Source organism: Phalaenopsis equestris, unplaced genomic scaffold (assembly GCF_001263595.1).
Source record: "Phalaenopsis equestris unplaced genomic scaffold, ASM126359v1 Scaffold000450, whole genome shotgun sequence".
NCBI lineage: Eukaryota > Viridiplantae > Streptophyta > Magnoliopsida > Asparagales > Orchidaceae > Phalaenopsis > Phalaenopsis equestris.
The window spans coordinates 571,261-594,188 of record NW_018164891.1 but is presented as its reverse complement, the minus strand read 5'-3'; the positions used below and the strand labels follow the sequence as shown (position 1 = coordinate 594,188).

The 22,928-nt window shown below is 34.2% G+C and overlaps 1 protein-coding gene across 2 annotated transcripts in view; it reads left to right on the top strand.

Annotated features, from left to right (window-relative positions):
• LOC110027810 (double-strand break repair protein MRE11) overlaps positions 1-22,928 on the top strand; it is a 53,034-nt gene that overhangs the window by 6,446 nt on the left and 23,660 nt on the right. Inside the window, exons 2-4 of one of the 2 annotated variants that reach the window (XM_020729391.1) lie at positions 10,288-10,344; positions 10,538-10,673; positions 16,716-16,873. In XM_020729391.1, the coding sequence (XP_020585050.1) occupies positions 10,545-10,673; positions 16,716-16,873 (287 nt within the window). In that variant the 5' untranslated portion in view covers positions 10,288-10,344; positions 10,538-10,544. The remainder of the gene's footprint in view (positions 1-10,287; positions 10,345-10,537; positions 10,674-16,715; positions 16,874-22,928) is intronic. The other variant, XM_020729390.1, reaches the window with a different exon arrangement.

The following is a 22,928-nucleotide window of genomic DNA, read 5'->3' as shown; positions in this document are numbered from 1 at the left end:
AAAACCGGCCCGAACACATCCTGGGCATGGCTCGCTCGTGTTCGGCTCGTTTACACCCCTAGCCTGAATCTTATCATCAATAAATTTTATGTGAGTACTGATTTATTCTTCTTTGAAAGTATTTCCTACTTCAAAAGAGTGGGAGCTAGGCTTTTTGGACACTATTCCTTTTCTGACTCTCTTGGATAGTCCATCTACTTCTCCAACCATTGTTCCGAGGAACCCTCAGTCCCACCGAATCCATCACCAACCAAACAAACATCTCTTCTATCCACTCTCTGTGTCTATACTTAGTGAAACCATATGTGAGATGTTGTTGATCTGCCTTGGGGAAAGAAGTAGTGGGCTGACAATAGATTTTCATCACCAAATTTAACTCCGATGGATCCTTTGAACGCAACAAAGCGCGGTTGGTCGCTAAAAGCTACTCACAAATCTATGCAGTTGAATATGAGACTTTTGCTCCGGTTGCTAAACTGAACACCATTCGGGTTTTGTTATCCCTTGCTGTGAATCAGGATTGGCCCTTACTCTACCTGGATGTTAAGAATGCCTTCCTTGACGATGATCTCATAGAGGTGTATGTCTCTCCCTCTGTGCTTTAACTCAACTTCTTCCCGTGGTCAAGTGTGACGACTGCGAAAGTCCCTCTATGGACCGAAGCAATCTCTTCAAGCCTGGTTCGACAAGTTCACGTTGGTGTTAGTAGGCCATGGGTTCTTGCAAGTCCAATTCGATCACACTCTTTTCTTTCGACATTCTTCCAGTGGCCATATTGCCATGCTCATCGTCTATGTCGATGATATTGTGCTCACAGGAAATGATCTGCCAGATTTGGAATCTCTTAAAGACATCATTGCCGCCTTTTTGAGAAGGACTTGGGGTCTCTCCGATATTTCTTATGCATGGAAGTTGCTCAGTCCTTTTAGGGTATTTGTCATTCCTAGCGCAAATATATGATGAACCTATTAATCCAGACTAATCTTCTCATTTGCAAACTGGTTGTTGTTTCGATGAATTCGATTGAGAAATTGTCAGATGTTCCCAATGCAGTTCCAGTGAACAAGACACACTACCAACGCCTTGTGGGTAAACTCATTTATCTCGCCCATACACGCTCCGACATTTGCCACGTTGTTGGTATTGTGAGTCAGTTCATGCATGCCCCCTATGAGCACCATCTCAGTGCTGTCCACTAGATTTTTAAAAGACATATCGGGCTTAGGTTTGTTGTTCTCTCATCTTACCTCTCGCTCTATTTTTGTTTATACTGACGCTAATTGGGTATGGTCTGTCCATGATCGATGATCTACCTCGAATTATTGCTCCTTCGTGTGGGGAAATCTTATCACTTGGGAAAGAAAAAAATAGTTGGTGATTGTCCGTAGTAGTGCTGAAGCCGAGCTTCATTCTCTATTCTTGGGAATATATAAAGCTCTCTGGTTGCATATCATGCTCTTTAAGTTATGTATGCTAGTCTGTGTTTCTTTACGGTTGTGCAGTGATAATAAAATCACCATTAGCATCGCTCATAATCGAGTCCAACATGATCCCACAAAACATGTAGAGATTGATCATTACTTCATCAAGGAAAAGCTCGATTCTAGGGAGATTTATATTCTTATTTTTCGATACAATGGTTAACTAACAAATATCCTTACAAAAAATCTTCCTCGGTTGTTATTATGCTTCAACTTGAGATGGAGTATTGAAATTATTAGAATTGATTTATGTTTTAGTTATTAGCTTGTACTTATTTCTTTTCCTTTAGTTGCCTTTTTTATGTATTTTCTATTCCATATATTTCCAATTTATGACATTCCTATTTTATGAGTCTTGTAATGTGTATATAAACCTTTTTTCTCCATCAATGGTAATTATCCCGCCCCGCTCAATTTCCAAATCTTTCACAATTCTTTTGTATTTAAATAACAAACCCACCAAAAATGTTTGGAATAGTCTGTTTGCCACAACGAATAACTTACTCCAGAGATCAAATCAATAAATTCATGTTTTGATTGGTGTCGTTGAACACCAAATAGATTTCAACCTTTACTAATTTTATTAAAATTATCATAAAAGTGATTTCACATTTAAAATGAGTGTAAATGAGATCAGGAAAAGTATTGTTTTCAAATTAGCTATTGAGTTAATAGTGCATTGAAATAAACTTTTCTTTTCCTCCCATTTGATTAATGCTATACTGATATCGTTGTTCGTATGATTTTTTTTTTATTTTTTATTTTAACCATACTAGATTTTATTATTGACTTATTTAATTCTTTTTTTAACTAGACCTTTTTTTCCCATAAAAATGAAGGCCATGCTTGGTTTGAAGCATATGAAAGAGAGGAAAAGCAAAGGAAACAAATTGGAATTAGTTTTAATTTATTTGAAAAAAATTGAGTGAAAAAACTATGTTTTTTTATTTAATCGATGTTGAATTAAAATTTTTATTTCTTATATGAAGTTGATATAACTCACAATAACATGTGAATCATTTTATGCAAGGGGGATTTGTATACATACCGCTCAAAACTTTTTAAATAATATATCTAGTCCCAAAAACTTTTAATTTATATATATGTATATATATATGTTTATATATATTTATAGACATATATCTAGTCCCAAAAACTTTTAATTTATATATATATATATGTTTATATATATTTATAGACAACACACAAACATATATATTGTGCTGGAAATCAATGAGAGGAATGTGCTGGTTTATACTTTTTTACCTTTATCCACTAAGTGGGGTTGGCTACATGAATCCTTTTTCTCCACTGTGTCCTATTTAGGGTCATATTTTCATTTAATTCTAATAAATTAAGATCATTTTTTATGCAATATGACCAAGTCTTCCTAGGCCTATCTCTGCTTTTCTTAACATACGTCGAATCTAAAACATCTACTCTTCTAATCGGATCATCAGATGATCGACTTTTAATGTGACCAAATCATGTAAGACGACCCTCTCTAATTTTGTCTTTTACTGGAGCTACAATAGATATATTCATTTCCCATTTTGTCTCTAAGTGTAAAGCCACTAATCCACTTAATCTTTCTCATCTCGGCAACATTTAACTTTGTATTATGCTTCTCTTTTAAAGACCAACATTCAGCGCCATGGAGCATTGCAGGTCTCATCACCATCTTATAAAATTTTCCTTTCAGTCTAAGTGGTACTTTTTTATCACAAAACAGGCCCGAAGCATTCCTCCACTTTAACCAACTAACTTGAATTCTACTAATATCATCCCCATCAATATCACCATCACTTTGAACAATAGACCCGAGATATCTAAAGCATTCTCACCTTTTAATAATTTGCTCACCCATAGTTATATTTCTGTCACTAGAGCTACTACTTTTAAAATTACATTCCATGTATTCAATTTTAGTTCTACTCAAACGATTAGACTCCAAGGTAGACCTCCATAATTCAAGTTTTTCCTTAGCTTTTTCTCTCGTCATACACCAAGGTACATCCTTCTGTAAGTGTTCAGTAAGACCATCCATAACTAAAGCAAAAAGATATGGGCTTAAAGCTGATCCCTGATGTAAACCAACAGAAATAGGAAAATATTTGGTTAATCCTCCTTTCGTTTGAGCTTCCGTTCGAGCACAAGTAACAACTCTTGTATACATATCCTTAATGACTTGAATATAAGCCCTATCAACACCTTTCTTCTCAGGAACTCTTCAATTGATATCTCGTAGAACCTTATCGTAAGTTTTTTTTTAAATTAATAAAAATCATATGTAGATCCTCTCTCTGAACTTTTCTATCAAACCTCTCACTAAATGTATAGCTTCCATAATAGACCTCCCCGACATAAATCAAAATTGATTATGAGAAATCTTAATAATACATCTTAAACTATGTTCAATTATCCTGTCTCATAATTTTAAAGTATGACACATCAACTTAATTCCTCTATAATTTGCACACTCTTGTGCATCATCTTTATTCTTAAAAATGGGGACCCTCTTGCACTCTTGTGCATCATCTTTATTCTTAAAAATGGGGACCAAAATACTCTTCCTCCACCTCTCAGACATTTTTTTAGTTTTTAAAATAACAAAAAAAGTATAGTAAGCCAAGAAACTCCAAAATCTCCTAAATATTTTCATACTTTAATTGAGATATCAACATGTCCTACAGACCTTCCACTCTTGTTTTTCTTTAAAGCCTCATCAATTTCCTTTTTACTAACGCGACGATAAAAACGAAACATTTTTTTTCTTATTAACGACATTACGATCACTAAGGTCGATCGTATATTTTGAAACTTTATTAAAAAGTTTATCAAAATAACTCACCCACCTATTTTAATATCTTTTTTCTAAGAAAAATACTTTTTGATTTTCATCTTTAATACACTTTATTTGAGTTAAATATTTTCTTTTCTTTTCTCTTTGTTTGACTAGTTTATACATATATTTTTCACTTTCCTTAGTATATAATCTACTATAAAGATCACTAAAAGCAAAATTTTTAGCATCATAAATTGTTCATTTAAACTCTCTACGGGTCGTTTGATATTTTTTCCAGTTCTCTAAGTTTTTACATTTTAACCAATTTTATAACGTAACTTCTTATATTTTATTTTTTCTTGCATATTATTATTCTAATGCAAACTATTTTTATTTATAGAATTTTTTTTTTATTCTGCAAGTACAACTTTTGTCACTTATGTAAGAGTGTTTGTTACTTTATCCCAAATAAAATTTGTTTCTTCATGAACATCCCAAATTTTAAAATCTTGAATTTTACCCAAAAAATAATTTTATTTGTGTCTTTTAGATACCCTCATCTAATTTAGATACCCTCTTTGTGTCTTTTAGATACCCTCATCTAATTCTACGATGATGATTCCTTGTATTCTTTATTTTACAACTCTTCATCTTAAAATATAGAACTGATAATCGATGTTGAGTACTTGAATCCTCGCTTGGAATGAGTTTACAATCCTTACATTTTATACGATCTCTTCTTCTCATAAAAAAATAATCAATTTGTGTTTTCTTAGATCCATTCTTATAAGAAATGTTATGCTCATCTCTTTTCTTTAATAAAATATTAACAATAACAAAATTATACGCTAAAGCAAAATCTAATATAGCTCTCCCTTCATTAATCCCTCCAAAACCGTAGCCACAAAGAATATTTCTAAAATCTTCTACCATTTTACCGACATGTCCATTTAAATCTCCTATAATAAAGATTCTTTCTTCAAGAGATATCATTTGTATTAAATCTTCTAAGTAATTCCAGAATTTATCTTTTGAACCTATATCTAAACCCACTTGAGGAACATAAGCACTTATAATATTAAAATCATAGGATCAACAATAATCTTAAGGGCTATAATTGTATCTCTAACTCTATTAGTTTTTACAACATTATTTTTCAAACTCCTATCTATAATTACACATACACCATTTATAGTGCGATTTTTACCTGCCTACAAAAGTTTAAAACCGAAGTTATCGATCTCCTTGGCCTTTTCTCCAATCCATTTAGTTTCTTGAACACATAAGATATTTATTTTTCTATGAATCATAATATCCACTAACTCTATTAATTTACCAATGAGAGTACTTATATTCCAAGATCCTATCATAGTATTAGTTTCATGGACTAATTTCTTTATCCTCATCCGCGTAATGTGGAATCCTTATTTAATTGACACTAAACTTATGCGCCGGTATAACGACATTTGCACACTTTTCATTGTATTCAAACCATACATCGCGTTGGTTCCAGAGGATGCCCTAACACTTACACAATGATAAAAAAAGATTTATGTCATGATTTTTTCGACAAGTTTACGCTGGCTGTCAACTACCTAACGCAACCCTCCACTTTTCACATTTATTTTTGCTAATATATAATAAATTTTTTTATTGCGTTAAATTTTGTTGTTCCTTGGCTCTTTCATTATTTTTGGATTTGGATAAACTTTTAGAGAACATATAAATTTTAAATCATTACAAAACCAACGATAGAAATTTAAATTTGTATTTATCGAACCGTCTCTTCGTACATTGGTCAAGCTCCTTGGCCAAGTTATGACGTGCACCTTATCATGTGTTTATGTTGATGGTTCCTTTGGTTTGTGAGTTCTACATGAGTAACATTCAGGTTCTTTCCTGACATAAATACTAAGAAAAATATTGTTCTTTAAATTTTTGAACCAGCCTTTATGTGTACACTTCCTTGAAACAGAAAAAAATGATCCACTAACAGATGTATGTTTCTTCATTGGCTATTTTCCTACGCAAACATAGTATAAATGCTAACTTTCCACCAAGAGAAAGGTGCATATCTCCATTGATGTCAGTTTTGATGAAGATGATTACTATTTACCACCATTTATTCAAGTAAGAATTATCATTCACAAATTATTTTTTTCTCTTAGGTTGCACTTACCATTAATCGTATTAATTTTGTTCAAGAACCAATTGTTACCCACCAGCTACTCCTATTCCAAATAAACCTATATTTGAATCGCTTCCTCTACTTGGGCTCTACATGCTTAATCAAGAAGAGGACATTTCAATCTGCCAAGTCCTGCTAGTGCAATTAATCCTTATTATTAAATTCATTAAGTTAATCAATCAATTTGTGATTGAAAGGAATCTTAGTATAAAATTTTTAAAACTTCGATTGAATCCCCTTCATATTTTTCATATTTTATTAAAGTAAGGTCTCTTCTAATTAACAAAGCTTCTTTACGAGCTTACTTACCACCTCTATTCCTAAAATAGTCCATATCCATATTACTAACTTTCATTTTAATAATGAGAAATGGAGTATTGTAATGATGGAAGAGATGTCTTCACTTAAAATCAGTAAAATATGGGAATTGTTAAAATTACGAAAAGGAAAGAAATTAGCAAAAAGTAGACGAGTCTTTATCGTAAAATAAATTCAATGATGTATTAGAAATGCATAAATCAAGATTGGCGGCCGTGATTGATTACCTTAAGACCTTTGCTTCAAGAATTTGAATTTAAATAATTAGAAAAGCTAAAATATTTCTTTTTTTTGATGATGCACAATCTCAACATGAAATCTTGACAACAAATGTAACATACCTATTAAAAGGCATGGGTAAGTTGGGATGCGTGTGTGTCCACTACCTCCCGGAATTCAATCATAAACTTGGAGATGTTTAGAAGACATAACAATAGAAAAATATTCTTTCAAAGATTTGTCCGGGAACATTTATCCATTTCTCACATATTATACTCTATATTCTCCATGTTGTTAGTGTGGCGAGCTCATTCATGTACAATCCATGAGAATTTAATCTTAGGGTTATATATAGAATTCTATTGTATTTAAAGAGAATCTTAAGTAAAGAAATTCTATCCAAACAAGGGAACGATTTTACTCTTAAAATTTATACACGTACAAATTATGCATGTTTTATGGTTGATAAGAGGTCAACTTCAGGATATTGCCCACACTTAAAAGGCAACAATTTGGAGGAAAAAAAAAATGATTTGCTAGCTAGATCTAGTGTACAAGCTGAATTTAAATCTTTGACATTAAAATTTAATGAATTAATATGGCTAAAACCCATCTTTGAAGAGTTAAAGGTTGATGGAAAAGCTTTTATGAGGGTTTATTATTATGCTGAATCAATCATTAATACTAATTATATTAAAGTTGATAGATATTTTTTTGAAGAAGATGAATGATTTGCAAATATTCTTACCAAAGAATTATTAGGTACAAATTTTCTAAAATTTAAGAAAATCTTGAAAAGAGTAACATTCATTCATTTGCTTGAGTTAGGAGTGTAGAACCAACCTTGAAATCATCCTTGTATTGGGGAATAGATATATGGAAACTGATTCGAGATTTCTGATGCAAAACTTTAACAAAAGTTTATAAAATAAGATATCACAAAAAATGCAAAGAATACCAAGATTTATTATGAAAAAACCCGAGAACGGGAAAAAATCATGGAGCCACACTAAAATAAGAAATTCACTGTGAAAAGTAAGGAGATGGTACAAATTATACTTCACTCAAGCCTCTCTGCACTTTCAAACTCAAGAACACTCATTTTCTTCTTCACCACACAGAAGAACTTTGAAATCCAACACCTCTTTGAACCTTAATCCCACATCGAAGATGTAATTTTAAGCCTCGAAATGCCTGAATGTGGTTATTGGTGCCAGGGTGTCGGAATTCGGCACTGCGGAGCGCCATTGTAGTGCTGGGACGCTGACCTCAGGGCATTGGGGTGTCGATCACTCTGTTTATGGGCCTGGGTTGGGCGCTGCGGCACCCCCTCCTGGCGTTAGAGTGTCGAAAGCTAGGGTTCCAAGCACTGGGGCACTGCATCCGGGCATTGCGGCGCCCAATGCAGAAAATTTTTCAGGACAAAACACTATCACAAATAATCATTACAAATCTCTTAATCAGTGCAAAGAGAAAATAACTAATATATAGGCCCGAGGCTGCTTCAGCGAGGCATAACCTAGCCAAACCAACGTCCAAAACATAACTCGCTGTCATACTTAAATTGGTCCAACGTATTGGACTCCATCTGAGCCTAGAGAGACTGGGACAGCTCTCGCAAACTCATAAGATCCTGCTGCAGCATAGACACAAATTGCTTCACCATAGACAACTCTTCCTGTAGTTGAGCCATGTGAGCCAATAGAGTGCATGCCTCTGAGTTTTGCTAGACACCATCATCACAAGCGAGAGGGCTCTCAATTTCTAATAAATAATGGCCAGCTTCTCTTAGTTTGTATGGGGCGAATGGGCCCCCTCTATTTGCACCACTGTCAAAAATGAGTGGCCTGTGAGGTGGTCGGTTTGGTCTCCCCCTTAAACAGGTTCTAGAGATTCTACCCTCATTTATCCAGTAGAGGCTGAATCTGGCGAAACGAGCTCAATTTCTAGGAGTTTGGAATGCTCACGGCGAAGTGTTCGGACGAGGGCAGTGAGAAAAATGGCAGAGAAAAGGCGCTTTGGCTAAAAACCATCTCTGATAGATACTTTTCTATTGTTGCCAACGTCTGGATGAGTGAAACATATTGTTGCAATTTTTGTAGTTATTATAATAATGTATTGGATATTAATTCAGATATTTTTATCATCCTTTTTGTCTTGTGGAGTGCTTGGTCACACCTTAATTTTAAGTTGATATTTTGATTAGTATGTTCTCATTTGGTTATCTTTAACTTATATTGATTTATATTAGTATAGGTATTGGACGTCTTAATATGATATCTGCATCATTGTTGGATTTGATATTCATGCCATTACCAACCACGTGCTTTGATGATAAATGTAAAGTTTGATGTTATGTAATGAGATGATCAAATTTGATTGCACTGACTTAAATCAAATCAAGAATGTAAATTCATTAAGCCAAAAGTTAATTGATGATGATGCTGAATGTGGTTCATAAAGCAAGCCCTACATAATCTGCATGTTTTATTTTATTACGACTTATGCCTTGGCAAGCATGTCTCACTTATTGAGTTTGTTCTTGTAAATTCATCCTATTTTATATTGTGATTTTTCAGAACGGTAGTTGCGTTCTCAAGGGACAATAAACTAGTGGTTTTCTTTCCTTTTTTGGGATTGCACAAAGTGTTAATTTTTTTATTTATGTGAATTTTCTGTTATTGCACTGAAGTTAGTTATAATCTATAAGGATGGAAAACCAAACTTTGATTTACACAACTTACAATAGTTGTATAGTATGTGCTTGTTATATTATTCTTCCTTCGTACTCACCGCTAGCGGAGTAGGGCTTGGGCATTGCATTGCTTACAACCATATGTATCAATTTTAGATATTGCATGGAGGAAACTTTTGTAATCTTTTTTGCAGATTATTTCAGTGTTTTTGGGTTCAGGCATCTGTTTCGGAATATCATATGATTAAGCTAACACTTGAACTCTGCCTCTTGTTTTATTTTACTGTTAGCTGTTATTTGTCATCTTGGGATGGGGATGACCTACTCCAGGATGATTACTCATTTTTATCCCTTTTGTAAAAATGCCATATACTCATATATACAGAATTAATTTTTGAATGGGCACAATGTGTAAAACTTAGTTGCCTTGCCTAGATGATGAACTCATAGCCATGGATACCTTGCAAGAATGAGATTAATATTATTATTTTGGTTAGCCAATGGCGTACGCCTTTTTTTAGATTGTATATTTTCTAGTATATTTCTTCTTGTTTTAAAGTTCTTTTATGATGATACTTGACAATTTTTTTTATCTTGATAGGATCGTAGAAAATTTGGAGACTCAGATTGATACTTATCAGACGAACAGATGTAAGAAGTGTAATATCTCTCATTTTCTATGTTACTGGAAGCCACACATATTCCTATCTCATACTTTGGGGTCACCAAAAATCATAGATATTGTTCACTTCTTGCTTAATTCATGAAAGTTGGCTTAAATGGGTGCTAAAAACACTTGCAAACTCCTTTTCACTGTGAACTAAGTATTAATGACATGATTGATTTTTCAGGGATGACATGGGCAATACTCTACGGTTTCTCATTGCAACTGACTGTCACCTTGGTTATATGGAGAAAGATGAAATACGAAGGTTTGATTCATTTCAGGCTTTTGAGGAGATCTGCTCAATAGCTGAACAAAAACAGGTAATGTATCAGCAGAAGGCTAATATTAATCCGTTTCAAGGCTTAGACAACATCGGACATGAGATAGCTTAAAGGAAAATTTACATACATACCACACAATTCTTATATAGTTACATATCTAACGTCTAAATTTTAATGTTTACATTTATAACACTTTTGTGCATAAGCCTATGCATGAGAAGGTGCATTTCACTTATAAAAAGTTGAGTAGAAGTGATATTTTTGATGTGATATTAAAGATTTGAGTATTATGCATGTGAATGTGAAAGTTTAGGTGTTAGATATGTAAATACATGAAGAATCATGTGGTATATATGTAAATGCCCCTATCTTTAATCAATTAATGGCATACACAATATCTGAGATGAGATATTCTTATTTATCATTAACATGTACTGTTTTCTCTTACAGTTTTTCTCTGTTGTCAGATGTTTGAAACAGGAAAGGTGCGCTATCAACTATTTCAGATGTTCATTCTTTAATTTAGGGCCGTTCTTGTCTTACAAGAAGCCTTTTAATGGAAAAGGCTTTGATTTATTGAAATTTCTATTGGTTGCATTATGCCAAAAAGAGATTATTTCTATTAGTAGAAGAGAATCTTGATCTCCTAGCAAAGACCACCCCAAACTTTGAAGCATATAATATTAGTTGAAGAGAATCTTGATCAACAAGCATAGGAACTAGGGATTAATCTTTTGTTAAAATAATTTTGTTTGTTTAACTAGATTTTTGCTTATTTATTAAATAAGATTATATGAGTTCTAGACTTCTTATGGGCATATAAGCACCTATTGTTAATTAACCATTTTGCTGAATGGGAAATCACTTTCTATTAAGAGATTATCTTGATTTGTATTTTAAGCTTAGATTTTATTATTAGATGTGGATTTAATTGAGTAGGGAATGGTTGGTGGATGAGGTTGATTCGATTAAAATCATATGATTCAGTTCTCCTATGTACACCGATTGATCGAGTCCATTAATATTACAGGGCTTTAAGTGGTAACTTCTAGTGAGCTCGCCTACAAACTAAGGGCTACCTTATCTGACTTGTGAAGACAGGTGGGTTTATGTTGAAAATAAGTTATTGAGATTAGTTTGACTCTTTTATTGGCAGAGTCCTTGTTATAGGGCCCGTTTGGGGTAGCTTATTTAGGTGCGGCGGCGTTTTGAAAACGCCGCCGCTGTGTTTGGATCGGCGTTCGGGCGGCTTAACTATACCGCACTGCATCCCGCTTCGAGTAATTCCTTAAGGTCTTCGACACGGCTCTCGACCTGCGTCCCAGCTTTCGGCCGCAAGATTTGCCCTAGATGCTCCTGAGCTCCCTCGCGCTCTCCCTCCCTGGTCGGTGCCTGCGATCGAATTTCTTCTTACCTTAGAGGAGATTGGCCCGGATTCCTTTCGATTTTTCTGTCTGATCGTAAGGTATGCTTTATCTCACTGTCATTCATAAAGGGATCGATAGTCGCTGGTCGTGAACGGTCGAACATCGCTGTGGTTTATTTATTTTTTCTTCCTTCACGGAAGAGCAAGTGATTCGTTACAGAAATTTTGTTTCAATTTTTTCTATTTCCTTAAGTTAACTCCCGAATATTGGTTTCGATTTCTTCGTTCCAGAAATTTTGGTTTCGATTTTTTCTGGGCTTTAGAACTTTCTATGAGAGGAATCCATGCTAGCTAAGCGTGAAGAAAAGCGTGGAGAATGCAAATACGAATTTTAGTTTTCATTTCTTCGTTCCAGAAGGGCTTCAGTTTCTCTGTTTCAATTTTAGGCTCTAGATCTTTTCTATGAGTGAATCCATGCTCTTATCTATAGTTTTATGTTAAGAATGACAATGGTTATAGCATTGGGCAATGTTATAACATTAGAGCAACGTTAAGAATGACAATGTTTATGGCCTGCGGTTATTTTCTTTTTATAGGAAACATAGGTATGAGATTGATTCATTAGAAATTCAGGAGTTAAGTACATACAATTTGACATTATTTATGTATCTAGGTAATAAATATTGCTCTTGATTGAAATGAAACATTACAGCATGTTCCATTCATCTTTACTCAAAATATTGTTTTCTGTCAGTGGAGTTTCAGTATCATTTATAGCTTTGATGGCTGTATCTAGAGATATAAAATTTATTTTGGTGCTGAAGGCTTTCACCAATGGTTGGGAGCTGAATGTTACTGGTGTTAAGCAGAGCTGCGAACTGTTGTTGGGTTTTTCGGTTTTTCTGTGATCCATTCACCATTCGGTTTTTTGCAAATATGGTATGATCCATTCACATTTCGAAATTTGGTATGTTCCATTCGGTTTTTAGCAAATATCAAAATGGAGGAAGAATGAAAACATGTTCTATTTTTTTATTTTTTTTCTAGAAACTTCTATTATCACAAAATGGAGAAAGTGAATTGCAAGTTGTATTGTTCCCCCTTAAGATGGTTTTATGTAACATGATATAATTGCATAATAAAGACTTTTCGATGTATTACTGTGGAAGTATTTTTTTTAATTCTCTTGGTACTCATGAGGATGTGAGAACTGTATGTCATCTTTTATAACTGATCTGTAATGATCGTATGCTTCTGCACTATATGCTTCTGTTCTGCCAATAAGCTATTCTGAATAAGCTGCTCCAAACAATTTTATCAGACAGGGGCAGGAATGTCATTTAACCATCAATAAACTATTTTGAATAAGCTGCTCGAACAGTAAGATTATCAGATTATCAGAATAATCTACTTATCAGTAGATTATAAATAATCAACAGCTGCGCCAAACAGACCTATAATTTTATTGAAATTTTAGAGGGCGCACAACAATACTTCTTGCAGTTCAGAGTTGATGGGCATGATTGACAAGAGCTTATAGCATAATTATTTGTTGCAATGAGTTTTACTTTGATTGAAAGAAGCGTGCCGAAGGGCACATGAGTTTTAGTTGTTTTATTTTCATTTGTTTAATGGGCTTATTAGCATGGAAGTTGGTCTGATTTTATTTTTAAGTTGAGGCTTGTATTTTAAAAGGCTATGATTTTGATTTAATATGCTTGTTGATCTTGTACTAGCTCAAGTTAATTGGTACGAGGCTTATGTCCATTGGAAAACTTATAAGCGGGCCTTTGAACCTCAAGGACTAGGAAAGCATTGCAACGGATCTTACAATTTTATAGATAAGATGGCTCAATTTTTTAAGTTGAGTTGAGGGGCTTTGTTGATTATCTGTCTAACGTATTAATTGGGTTGTGTCGGACTTACATCCGTTGCATGACCTAGATAAATTAAACATGATATTCTGAGCTCGTTTGCTTATGCCGGGCCAAATGATTTGATTGGTTTGGTAGGCTTTTTGTGTTTGTATCCACTTAATTAATTTGGTTGCCTTGATTAGCTTATTGGCTTTGGGCTAGTATAGTTAATTATGGTGAAACTTACATCTTTTAGAAGGCTCAAAAAATTCAACCTTGAGAGCGAGAAAAGCTGAAGAAATTCACAAATTGGTCTTAAAAACTTGCCCTACAGGGACAAGATGATTGGTAAAGCTGCTTTAATTTTTGTTTTTGTTAACATATGATTTAATGTGCATATTGGGAAGATGGCTTACTGCACAAGTGAACTAAGATTTTGGTTGAATGGTAAGTCGTATGCCTGGTAAGCAATTATAAATAATTAACTCAACTCTCAAGAAATTATGTCTAAGCTAACAAGATATATAATATTTTCTTATGTTGTTTGATGGCCAAACACCAACATGGATGCTTGATCCCCATTCAAATTAGTATCTTACTACCAAACATTTCAATTATAAACTCAACTCCTTCACTTTATGAGTAGATGGAGAAACTTTTGTGCTACCTTGCTTAAAGGGTAAGAGCTCCATTAGATCCACGACTAATGCAACTCACACACAAAGCTTCCCAAGGCTCCACTTGACTTGACACAAAATTACTAATAAAATTACCAAGTCAAGCTGTTTTGAACATTTTTAAGGTGACTTAATAATAGCTTGTCACTAGGGTTGTCAGTCTTGAAACTTGCAGGAAAATTTTGATACATAAAATTTGGGTTTGAGTTGACTCATGTAATTATCACGCTTGGTTTGAGTTATTTTTAGACGACTCAAAAAAGGGTTGAATTTTGATTACTCTAAAAAATAATAACTTATTCATTTTTTCTTTCTTAATGAAAACTCATAGTAAATTATGTACTTTTAATAATGTTATTTAAGTTTTTGCATGCATATCAGGTATTCATGTCTTTTTTTGGTTGGCTCATAATCACCTATCAAGATTTGAATAAATTTTATGCTATGTTGGGTTGGTTCAGGGCTTGGTTGTGTTGTGTTTGAATTAAGATTTTGACGCATATATTACATTGTTCATATTTTGATTGACTATATTGTGTCAAGTTATTCTTTGCATCAAATCTAAACTCAACTTGAGAAATCGAGTTGATAACTCTATCTATTGCCATAAAAATATTAAATTTTAATTTTAATGCACAAGCTTGATTTATGTGATATAAAATGCTTTAAAATATAGATAAGATTTTATAAATATGATTTGGCTCAGGGAGGCTTTGTTGAATGAGCACTTTAATTTCTTATCTTTTTTTCTAAATGATACAATATTTTCTTTAAATGGCTTTCATTAGCCAAAAAAAAAGAGAGAAATCTTATATGTATTGCTAAAAAGCATTCAAAATACTTCTCAGAAATCACCCTTAATTATTCCCAACATTTAGCTAGCAGATGGCAATGATTTTTTTGATTGGTTGTTGGCGACTCTTCTTGTTACTAGGTAACTCGCAACGCATCAGAATCTCCATATATACAAAATAAAGTGGCCCTGACATCCATTATTTTGTACAGGAAAGGATGAGTGAACAATGTTTAAAAAAAAAAAATTAATTGAAATTAAGTCTTCTAATATTTGAAATCTTATGCAGGCAAATTAATTAATCCAAAGAAGTAAAAACTTAGCGCAATTTTATTAACTACGACATAGTTCTTCATTAATCCTAGATATTACATAATTATCATGTATTGCTAAATATATCAAATGAGTTATAACAAAATTGAAATTTTTGTTGTAGAAACACAGATGATCTAGTAAGCTACCTTAAACTTTTCATGCATTGAATAAAATTTTTAACTTATTGAAAAATAATATAATATAAGCTAATTATCTTTATTTAACATCATTAAGGTTCGTTGAAATCAAATGAAAAAAATGTTGATATAATTATGAGACATTAGTTCAGATAAACTTTCTAACTACATTAGTCATCAATTCAAACATAAATTAATTTTTTAGCACATACCTGCTATTTATTATATTTTATACAACAACAACAACAACAAGCCTTTATCCCACTAAGTGGTTACATGAATCATTTTTCTTCATTGCGTCCTATTGAGTGTCATTTTTTTTATTTATTTCTTATATTTTATGGAAATAATCTAATTTAGATAAAATAAAAAATGTATCAAAATAAAAATTTTAGTTAATTGAAAAATCTATAATAATTTAGAAATATAATTTTAAATTGATTTAATTGTGTTCATCATTCTTATGCTACTGACAACACTTAATTTACATTGAATTTTATTAAACTCGCACTAAGCTAAACTATGATCCTTGGATTCTTGAGTATTCAGTTTAGTTGTCATGGAATAAACCTTTTCTTCACTTGAGTTTTTGTGAAATGAATCCTTGAGCTATCCTTTTAAGTGACAAATCATCTAAGCATGATGAAAAATAAAAGGTTTTTGATTGCTATCAGAAGGTTTGTTATTATCATATGAATAGTGAGCCAGACATGAGTGATGGGTCACACGAGCTTTAGGCAAGTGTGCAGTTGAGAGCTCACTTTGAGGTAATATTATAGTGAGGAAACCAATTGTACTTTATTGAAAACTTGGAAGTGGAGCATTGCCCGAGCTTATTTGCATATTATATATATACATATATATATATATTAATGTATTTGAAGCAACCGTATTGTTTTTATGGAAAACAAATCTGAAAATTAATCTTGAATTGTAGGTGGATTTCTTACTTCTTGGCGGTGATCTGTTTCATGAAAATAAGCCTTCAAGGTCAACAATGGTGAAAGCCATAGAGATACTTAGACGATATTGCCTAAATGATCGACCCGTGCAATTTCAAGTTGTCAGTGATCAAACTGTTAATTTCCAAAACATGTAAGATCTTTCTGCCTTTGCATGATAAATGGGTGTTCGATCTCTATAAAATTTGTATAATTTGATTAATTGAACTTATAACTCTACAAGCGATGAGCGCTATCAAATTTAAATATCTTTTTTAGTTTTTAAGTAATCGCTAAAGCTTAGTTTTTTATATGATGACAGCTGCTTGATCAAGGCATTCTTTCTCTGTATATGATGCGATTCTTTAATTTTTTTTTATTAGTGAATTATATTTAGGAAATATCTGATTTTTTTTTTTTAATGTGTTTGGACTTTCTATGTGGAGATAAGAGCTAGTTTTGTTTTAATTATTTTTTTTCTTGCAAGTGTACTTGGGATCGTTCTCTTCTGTATTATGATCTTAGGATTTTGACGGAACAGGCATGAAGTATTAATGAATTATTCGACTTATGGCTCATAGAACCTTTTCTCTTCATTGCGTTTCTCTATCCCAGAGTAACTTCCTTTCTCGTCCATCCCCCTATCTACCTCTTGTTTCTCCCCTTCGTCTTCTTTGCCTTTCTCATCTCTCTGTTTGTTGCTAATTTTTTCCTTCCTACGACTCTTCTCTTAGGCATATAGGTGCAATCCTCCATTGGCCGGTCTCCCATGACACTTTCTTTCTCATTTCTTCGTTACACAACAATTTTTTTATTCTTATAGAGACCTCCCCATTTCAAAATTGCTTCCCAAACAATCCAATCCATGTTTATACCGTTCCACTTGTTATTTTTCATTCAAATTGCCTACATATCTCGGGAGCAGGAAATTGCTTACTGGAAGTCTATATCCGCAGCCTTGCTGCCTCAATTTTGGTGTCAAAGAGCAGGATCTACCTTCTAGTACTAATTTTCAATTCCACACCATTGTTTTTACAAAATTCTGATATGCTCATTTAAATCATTCAGAGTTCATGTTATTATGTTTTTTGGGCAACATCAGCCACCTATCTTTGGGTGGAAACAGAAACTGCGCAACAACTTTTTGTTCTTCACAATCGAATAGAAATGACACTAATGACATTTGAAATTTAAAATTTGCACATGTTACTATTTTGATGATCAACAAATTTATTTGTAGATAATTTGTGCAAACAAAGCTTGATTGGCCATCTTTATACGTATAAATGTTTGACTTAAGTTTCATGTTTGCTTGCATTCCTATTAAACCATGCATGGTCCTTGCCTAAGAATGTCCCATTAACAATCAGACTATGATGGAGTCCCTGCATCCCTGCTTGCACAAATGAGAGTTCTAATAAATTTTAAGAATTTTGACTTCATTAAATTAGGCCATTTTACTGTCGAACTCAACATACCTTGAAGGTAATAAATTAGGTTATCATTTACATATCTAATATTTGCTTACAGCTTTACTCCACCAAAATTCCCTTCTACATATCCTAAAGGATTTTATTAACTAAGCAAAGGTTTTATCATTAATTTTTGCTTCAATTATCTTCTGATATAGGGAAGTGATTGCATGTGCGGTTGTATGTATTTATGCTTGAATGTTCTTTTATTTATAGATCAATATATGGTTGCTGGCTTGCTGCAAGAAATTTATGATTGCAAAAATAATGTTAAGGGGATAATAGCGTAAATAAAAGAACATTCAAGCATAAATACCATATGGTTTATATTACAAAAAAAAATTAAAGCTTTGCGATTTGATGCCAACATGCATGCTGGTTAAGGTTCCCGTTCTAAAAACATAGCCTTCAGTTTTCTTCCTGTCAGTCATGCTACAGAAGTTTAAGCCATTCCGGGCATGCATGCTCATAATGCAAATTTGTTTTTCAACACTAGAAGATACAAATGGAATGCTCCAAACCATTGAAGTTTAATATGTGTCCTTTAAGTCATACACCATCTGCAATATCAAAAAATTTCTTAATCACTTCGAAGGCTGCATCGAGCCATTAGAGATATGCATAAAAGCTATTTGAAGGGCTCTTACCTTTAAAAAATCATTATATTTGTGACATAGTTAATCAGGACATGAAAAGCGATCTGACAGTTATTAAGAACCTTTAATTGCCCATCAACAAAGGTAACATGAAAGAATCAAAACAAAAGTAAAATATTAAGAATCATTAAATGACCATCAACGAAGGTGACATGATACACGCCTACAAAATGACATTAAATCAGAAATGCAAAGGCTAGATAGAAAGAAAAAAATAATACAAGCTGAAAAATAGGCTATCAAAGTTTAATGATATAATCAAATAAAAGCTCAGGGCCCATCAAACCATAAATTGAAACTCCATCCAAAGACATTAAAGCATCAGAAGAATTTCCCAGAATCAAGTTGCAACATTTTGGTTTCTAAGAAATAAGCATGGTCAACCGGATTATAAGCACAAAACATCAAGATTAAATCTGGTCGTTCGTAAATCTCAATTATCTCAGTAGAAAGTAGAAACCAATGCTAGCAAAGACAACCCAAAAGACCATAGGGCAAAGAGCATATGTTTTTCATCCAACTATCCATGTATTTGTACTTATCCAACAACATAATGAGAAAAGGGTTATAGAAATAAGAGAACATATCAAGGAAACTAGACAAAGCAAACAATACTAGGAAGAGAAAAGAAACTAGATAAATGGTTGAGCATCCTGGGATGATGGGCATCATCACAGCTTGCTAAAATACCTGCTCGAAAAAATCTGCTCCAAAAAAATTGTATTGTACCTTCCATAATCAAAGACTCAGCTTTCTTTCATACGAGGAAAGGTGTCTCATACTATGAAACATCGGACATCATTTTGACATGAAGTATTTGAACTCATATTCTTCAATATGTTTAAAGGGTAATTCATCTACGATTACCATAACTGCTAAAGCTTTTCTAACAATATCTTGATCAAATCTCCATGCCTTAAAACCTCCACCATCTCATCTTCTTTAACATTTGGTTGCAAACTAATTGAACTTGAGTTGATTGGAAATTATGAGAATTATTTTGGAAAATAGAAAGACGGGTTCGTAAATTCGTTGTACTATTAATTTTTAGAGCACTATGATATGTCTTTCCACAATAATTACACTTATTTATTTTCCCATCTTTCTTAACTTTGAATTTGATAAAATAATCCCAAACATCAGAACTTGGCCATTTGGACTTTCTTTTCTTCTTCTCATCAATTAATTTGATATTGGATACATTGGCATCTCCGACAAAATTAACTTATCGGGTAGAGTCAATAGGCACTTGTTGTTGAGAAGAATCCAAAGCATTTGAACTCTCTCCACAATGCGACATCTAACCATATTATAACAAAAAAGTGAGATTATGAGGGTGTAACTCCATGTGCAAGAAGAAATTCAAAATTGCCATCAAATCTCTAGTTTGCACTCAAGACTGAATAACCTTAAAAACAAAATATACCTGTCTGTGCATAAAAATGAAGGTGTAACTGTACAATATGTACTGCATTATCATAATATGTATTCAAAGTGTGCGTGAGTCTACAATTATATTAGGATTGAACAATCCTTAAAATAGATACAAAATGTCATTATGTAGCAAAATGGAGATGTTGACCTCGCTTTCGATCGAGGTGCAGTTTTCCCCTCCTTAGTAGCCTAGGATCTAGCTGTAGGACCTTTTTCTGTCGACTACTCCTTTTCTGTCGACTACTCCTTGAAAACTAGTGAAGGAGCCCTCCCCGTTAGCAATTCTGAACTTTTCTTCGCTCGACTTGACGTTCCATATAGTAGTTTTGACCGCTATTGCTAAGCAGATAAAGCTACTCTGAATGAACTCAGGGAGTATTCCTATAGGACTGTCGGCCTTAGGATTGACTGTACTCGTTGATTTGGCGTCGCCGCGCTCTTCGCCGTCCCGTTTAATCGAGCTCGAGCTGAGTTTTTGACGTGTTTCAGGTCGTGACGTGTTTTTGTCCCGATCGTCGACGGGGTTGCCTAAACGACTCCGGATGACAAAACTGACTGCGCCGATACGTCCGGAACATCGATTTTGCCTAGGGTGGACGTTGCCTTGGGTGGTCGTTCGTTTCATTGCGACGGCGCGTCTTGGGGAAAATACATGTTTAAATGTTAATTATAATAATAAATAATATTTTATTATTATTATTATTATAACTAATAATTTATATTAAAAATCCTTAACCTAAATCTATCTCCTCCCTTCCCGCCTCATCCTCTCGAACTCGTGGGCCTGCCTCAGCCCTAGATCTCGCTCGGTTTCGCCTGGCCCGCTCCTTCGTGCCGTTGGAATTTCATTCCCGCGCTCGCCTCGCGCACGCGGGACGATCCCGCGACCAATCACTTCTCGTTTCTCATCCTCTGCGAGGATCTCATCCTCTGCCTATCGCACGCCCGTATGGGGGCGTCTGCTCCTTCGATCCGTATGCGATCCCTTAATCATTCCCTCTCATTCTCGCTGGTTTATATGATACTCTGTTTGGTGCGTTTCAAGTGGCCGAAAATCTCTGAGGGCGGAAACTCTGTCATTTTCTTTTCTCACTTCTTTAGCTTGTTGTACTTGGGTTGGTTTCCTCTTACTGTTGGAGGAAGGATTGAAGTGGAGGAGTGCTTTGAAAATTTATGTGTGGCTTTTCTTTGCTTCAGGGAAGTACTTTCTCCCCCCTCTGTGCCTTGTCTTTCTTCGGTTTTCTCTCTGTCGAACCCCTTTGCTTGGTGCAGTGGACGATACAGCATGCTTGCGTGATATTACACTTATGTTTTTGAAATACTTGGTACTCAAGCATATAAAAATGGAAATGTGAGCATGTTCTAGGAGTTAGACTTGATTACTTGCTTAAAGTGGTGAAGCTATGACATGTTTCCATTTATTGCAACATATTTCTATTGGAAGCAATTAGGAGGGTTGAAACGTGACTTTGAGACAATGTTAGCTCCTTTTGTAAGCATGTTAGGATATGTATCATGAAGCTTTCCATTTATTCTTATCTAGCATGAGACATTGGAAGGTTTTATTTGGTCTTTCACGAATGTGGAAGGCTCGGTTTTAGCATCTTAAATTCCTTCTTGACTTAAAAATGCATGCTAAGTTCACTTTGATTTAGGAAAAGTTCTATAGTTTGCTTTAATAATTTGGTTTGGCTCCTCGAGGGGGGAGGCATCTTTCATGCTTGGATGCTTGAGGGAAGTTGATTCATGCTTAGAACGATTATATTGGTGGCCTAAAAATACTCTCCATGACACTGTTATAGTTTAAAACCTATTTTGGCTCCATATACTGATGTTTTAAAGGCATGTGGACTGTTCTTTGGCCTTGAATGACTAGGTTTTTTGGGTTTTTGTTGGTGCTCGGTTTTAATTTCAGGAGCATGGGATGTTGATTTTTGGGTCTTGACTTTCGTTGAGGTATTGAAGCTTTTTTACTAGCTTTGAGAATTTCGTTTTGGCCCTTGCTGGTTTTCGGTTTGCCTAAAAATGGCTGGGTTTGGATTTGCTATCATATACTGCATTTGATTAGCCTTTAAAACTTTGATTTGATCTCTTTAGGGGCTCGGTTTTCATCTTGGAAGGGTTGGAGGCTGGGTTGTGGATTAAGAGCTTGTCTTGGGTATATGAGCTTTACTTGTTAACCTTGAGAAATTTATTTTGGCTTGATTTGGGAGCTCAGTTTGCTTGTTTTAGCTCCTACCCGAGAGGTAGCTTGGGAGTTTGATTTGGTTTGTTCTTAGTCATACCCGTGAGCTTGTTGGTAGGTCATTTGGTTTGGCTTTGGCCTCTGTTGGGCTCGATTTTGGCTTGTGTTGTACTCGGTTTCAGCCATTTGCTGGCTGTGGTTTTTGGCCTTAGTTGAGCGGCTCAGTTTATCGGCCATTTGCTGGCTGTGGTTTTTGGCCTTAGTTGAGCGGCCTGGCTTGTTGGTGGTTGTCCCGTACTTCTCCTATTCCTACCCGTGAACCTATTGAGGGGTTTCCTGGGACGGTATGGCTCTTATTGTTGAGTCTGAGTGGCTTGAATTTTTTTGATGAATCAAGTTTGTCATCCTAAAATATGTAATCATTTTATTTATCCTCTTATGTATATCGAGGGAGCGCATTAA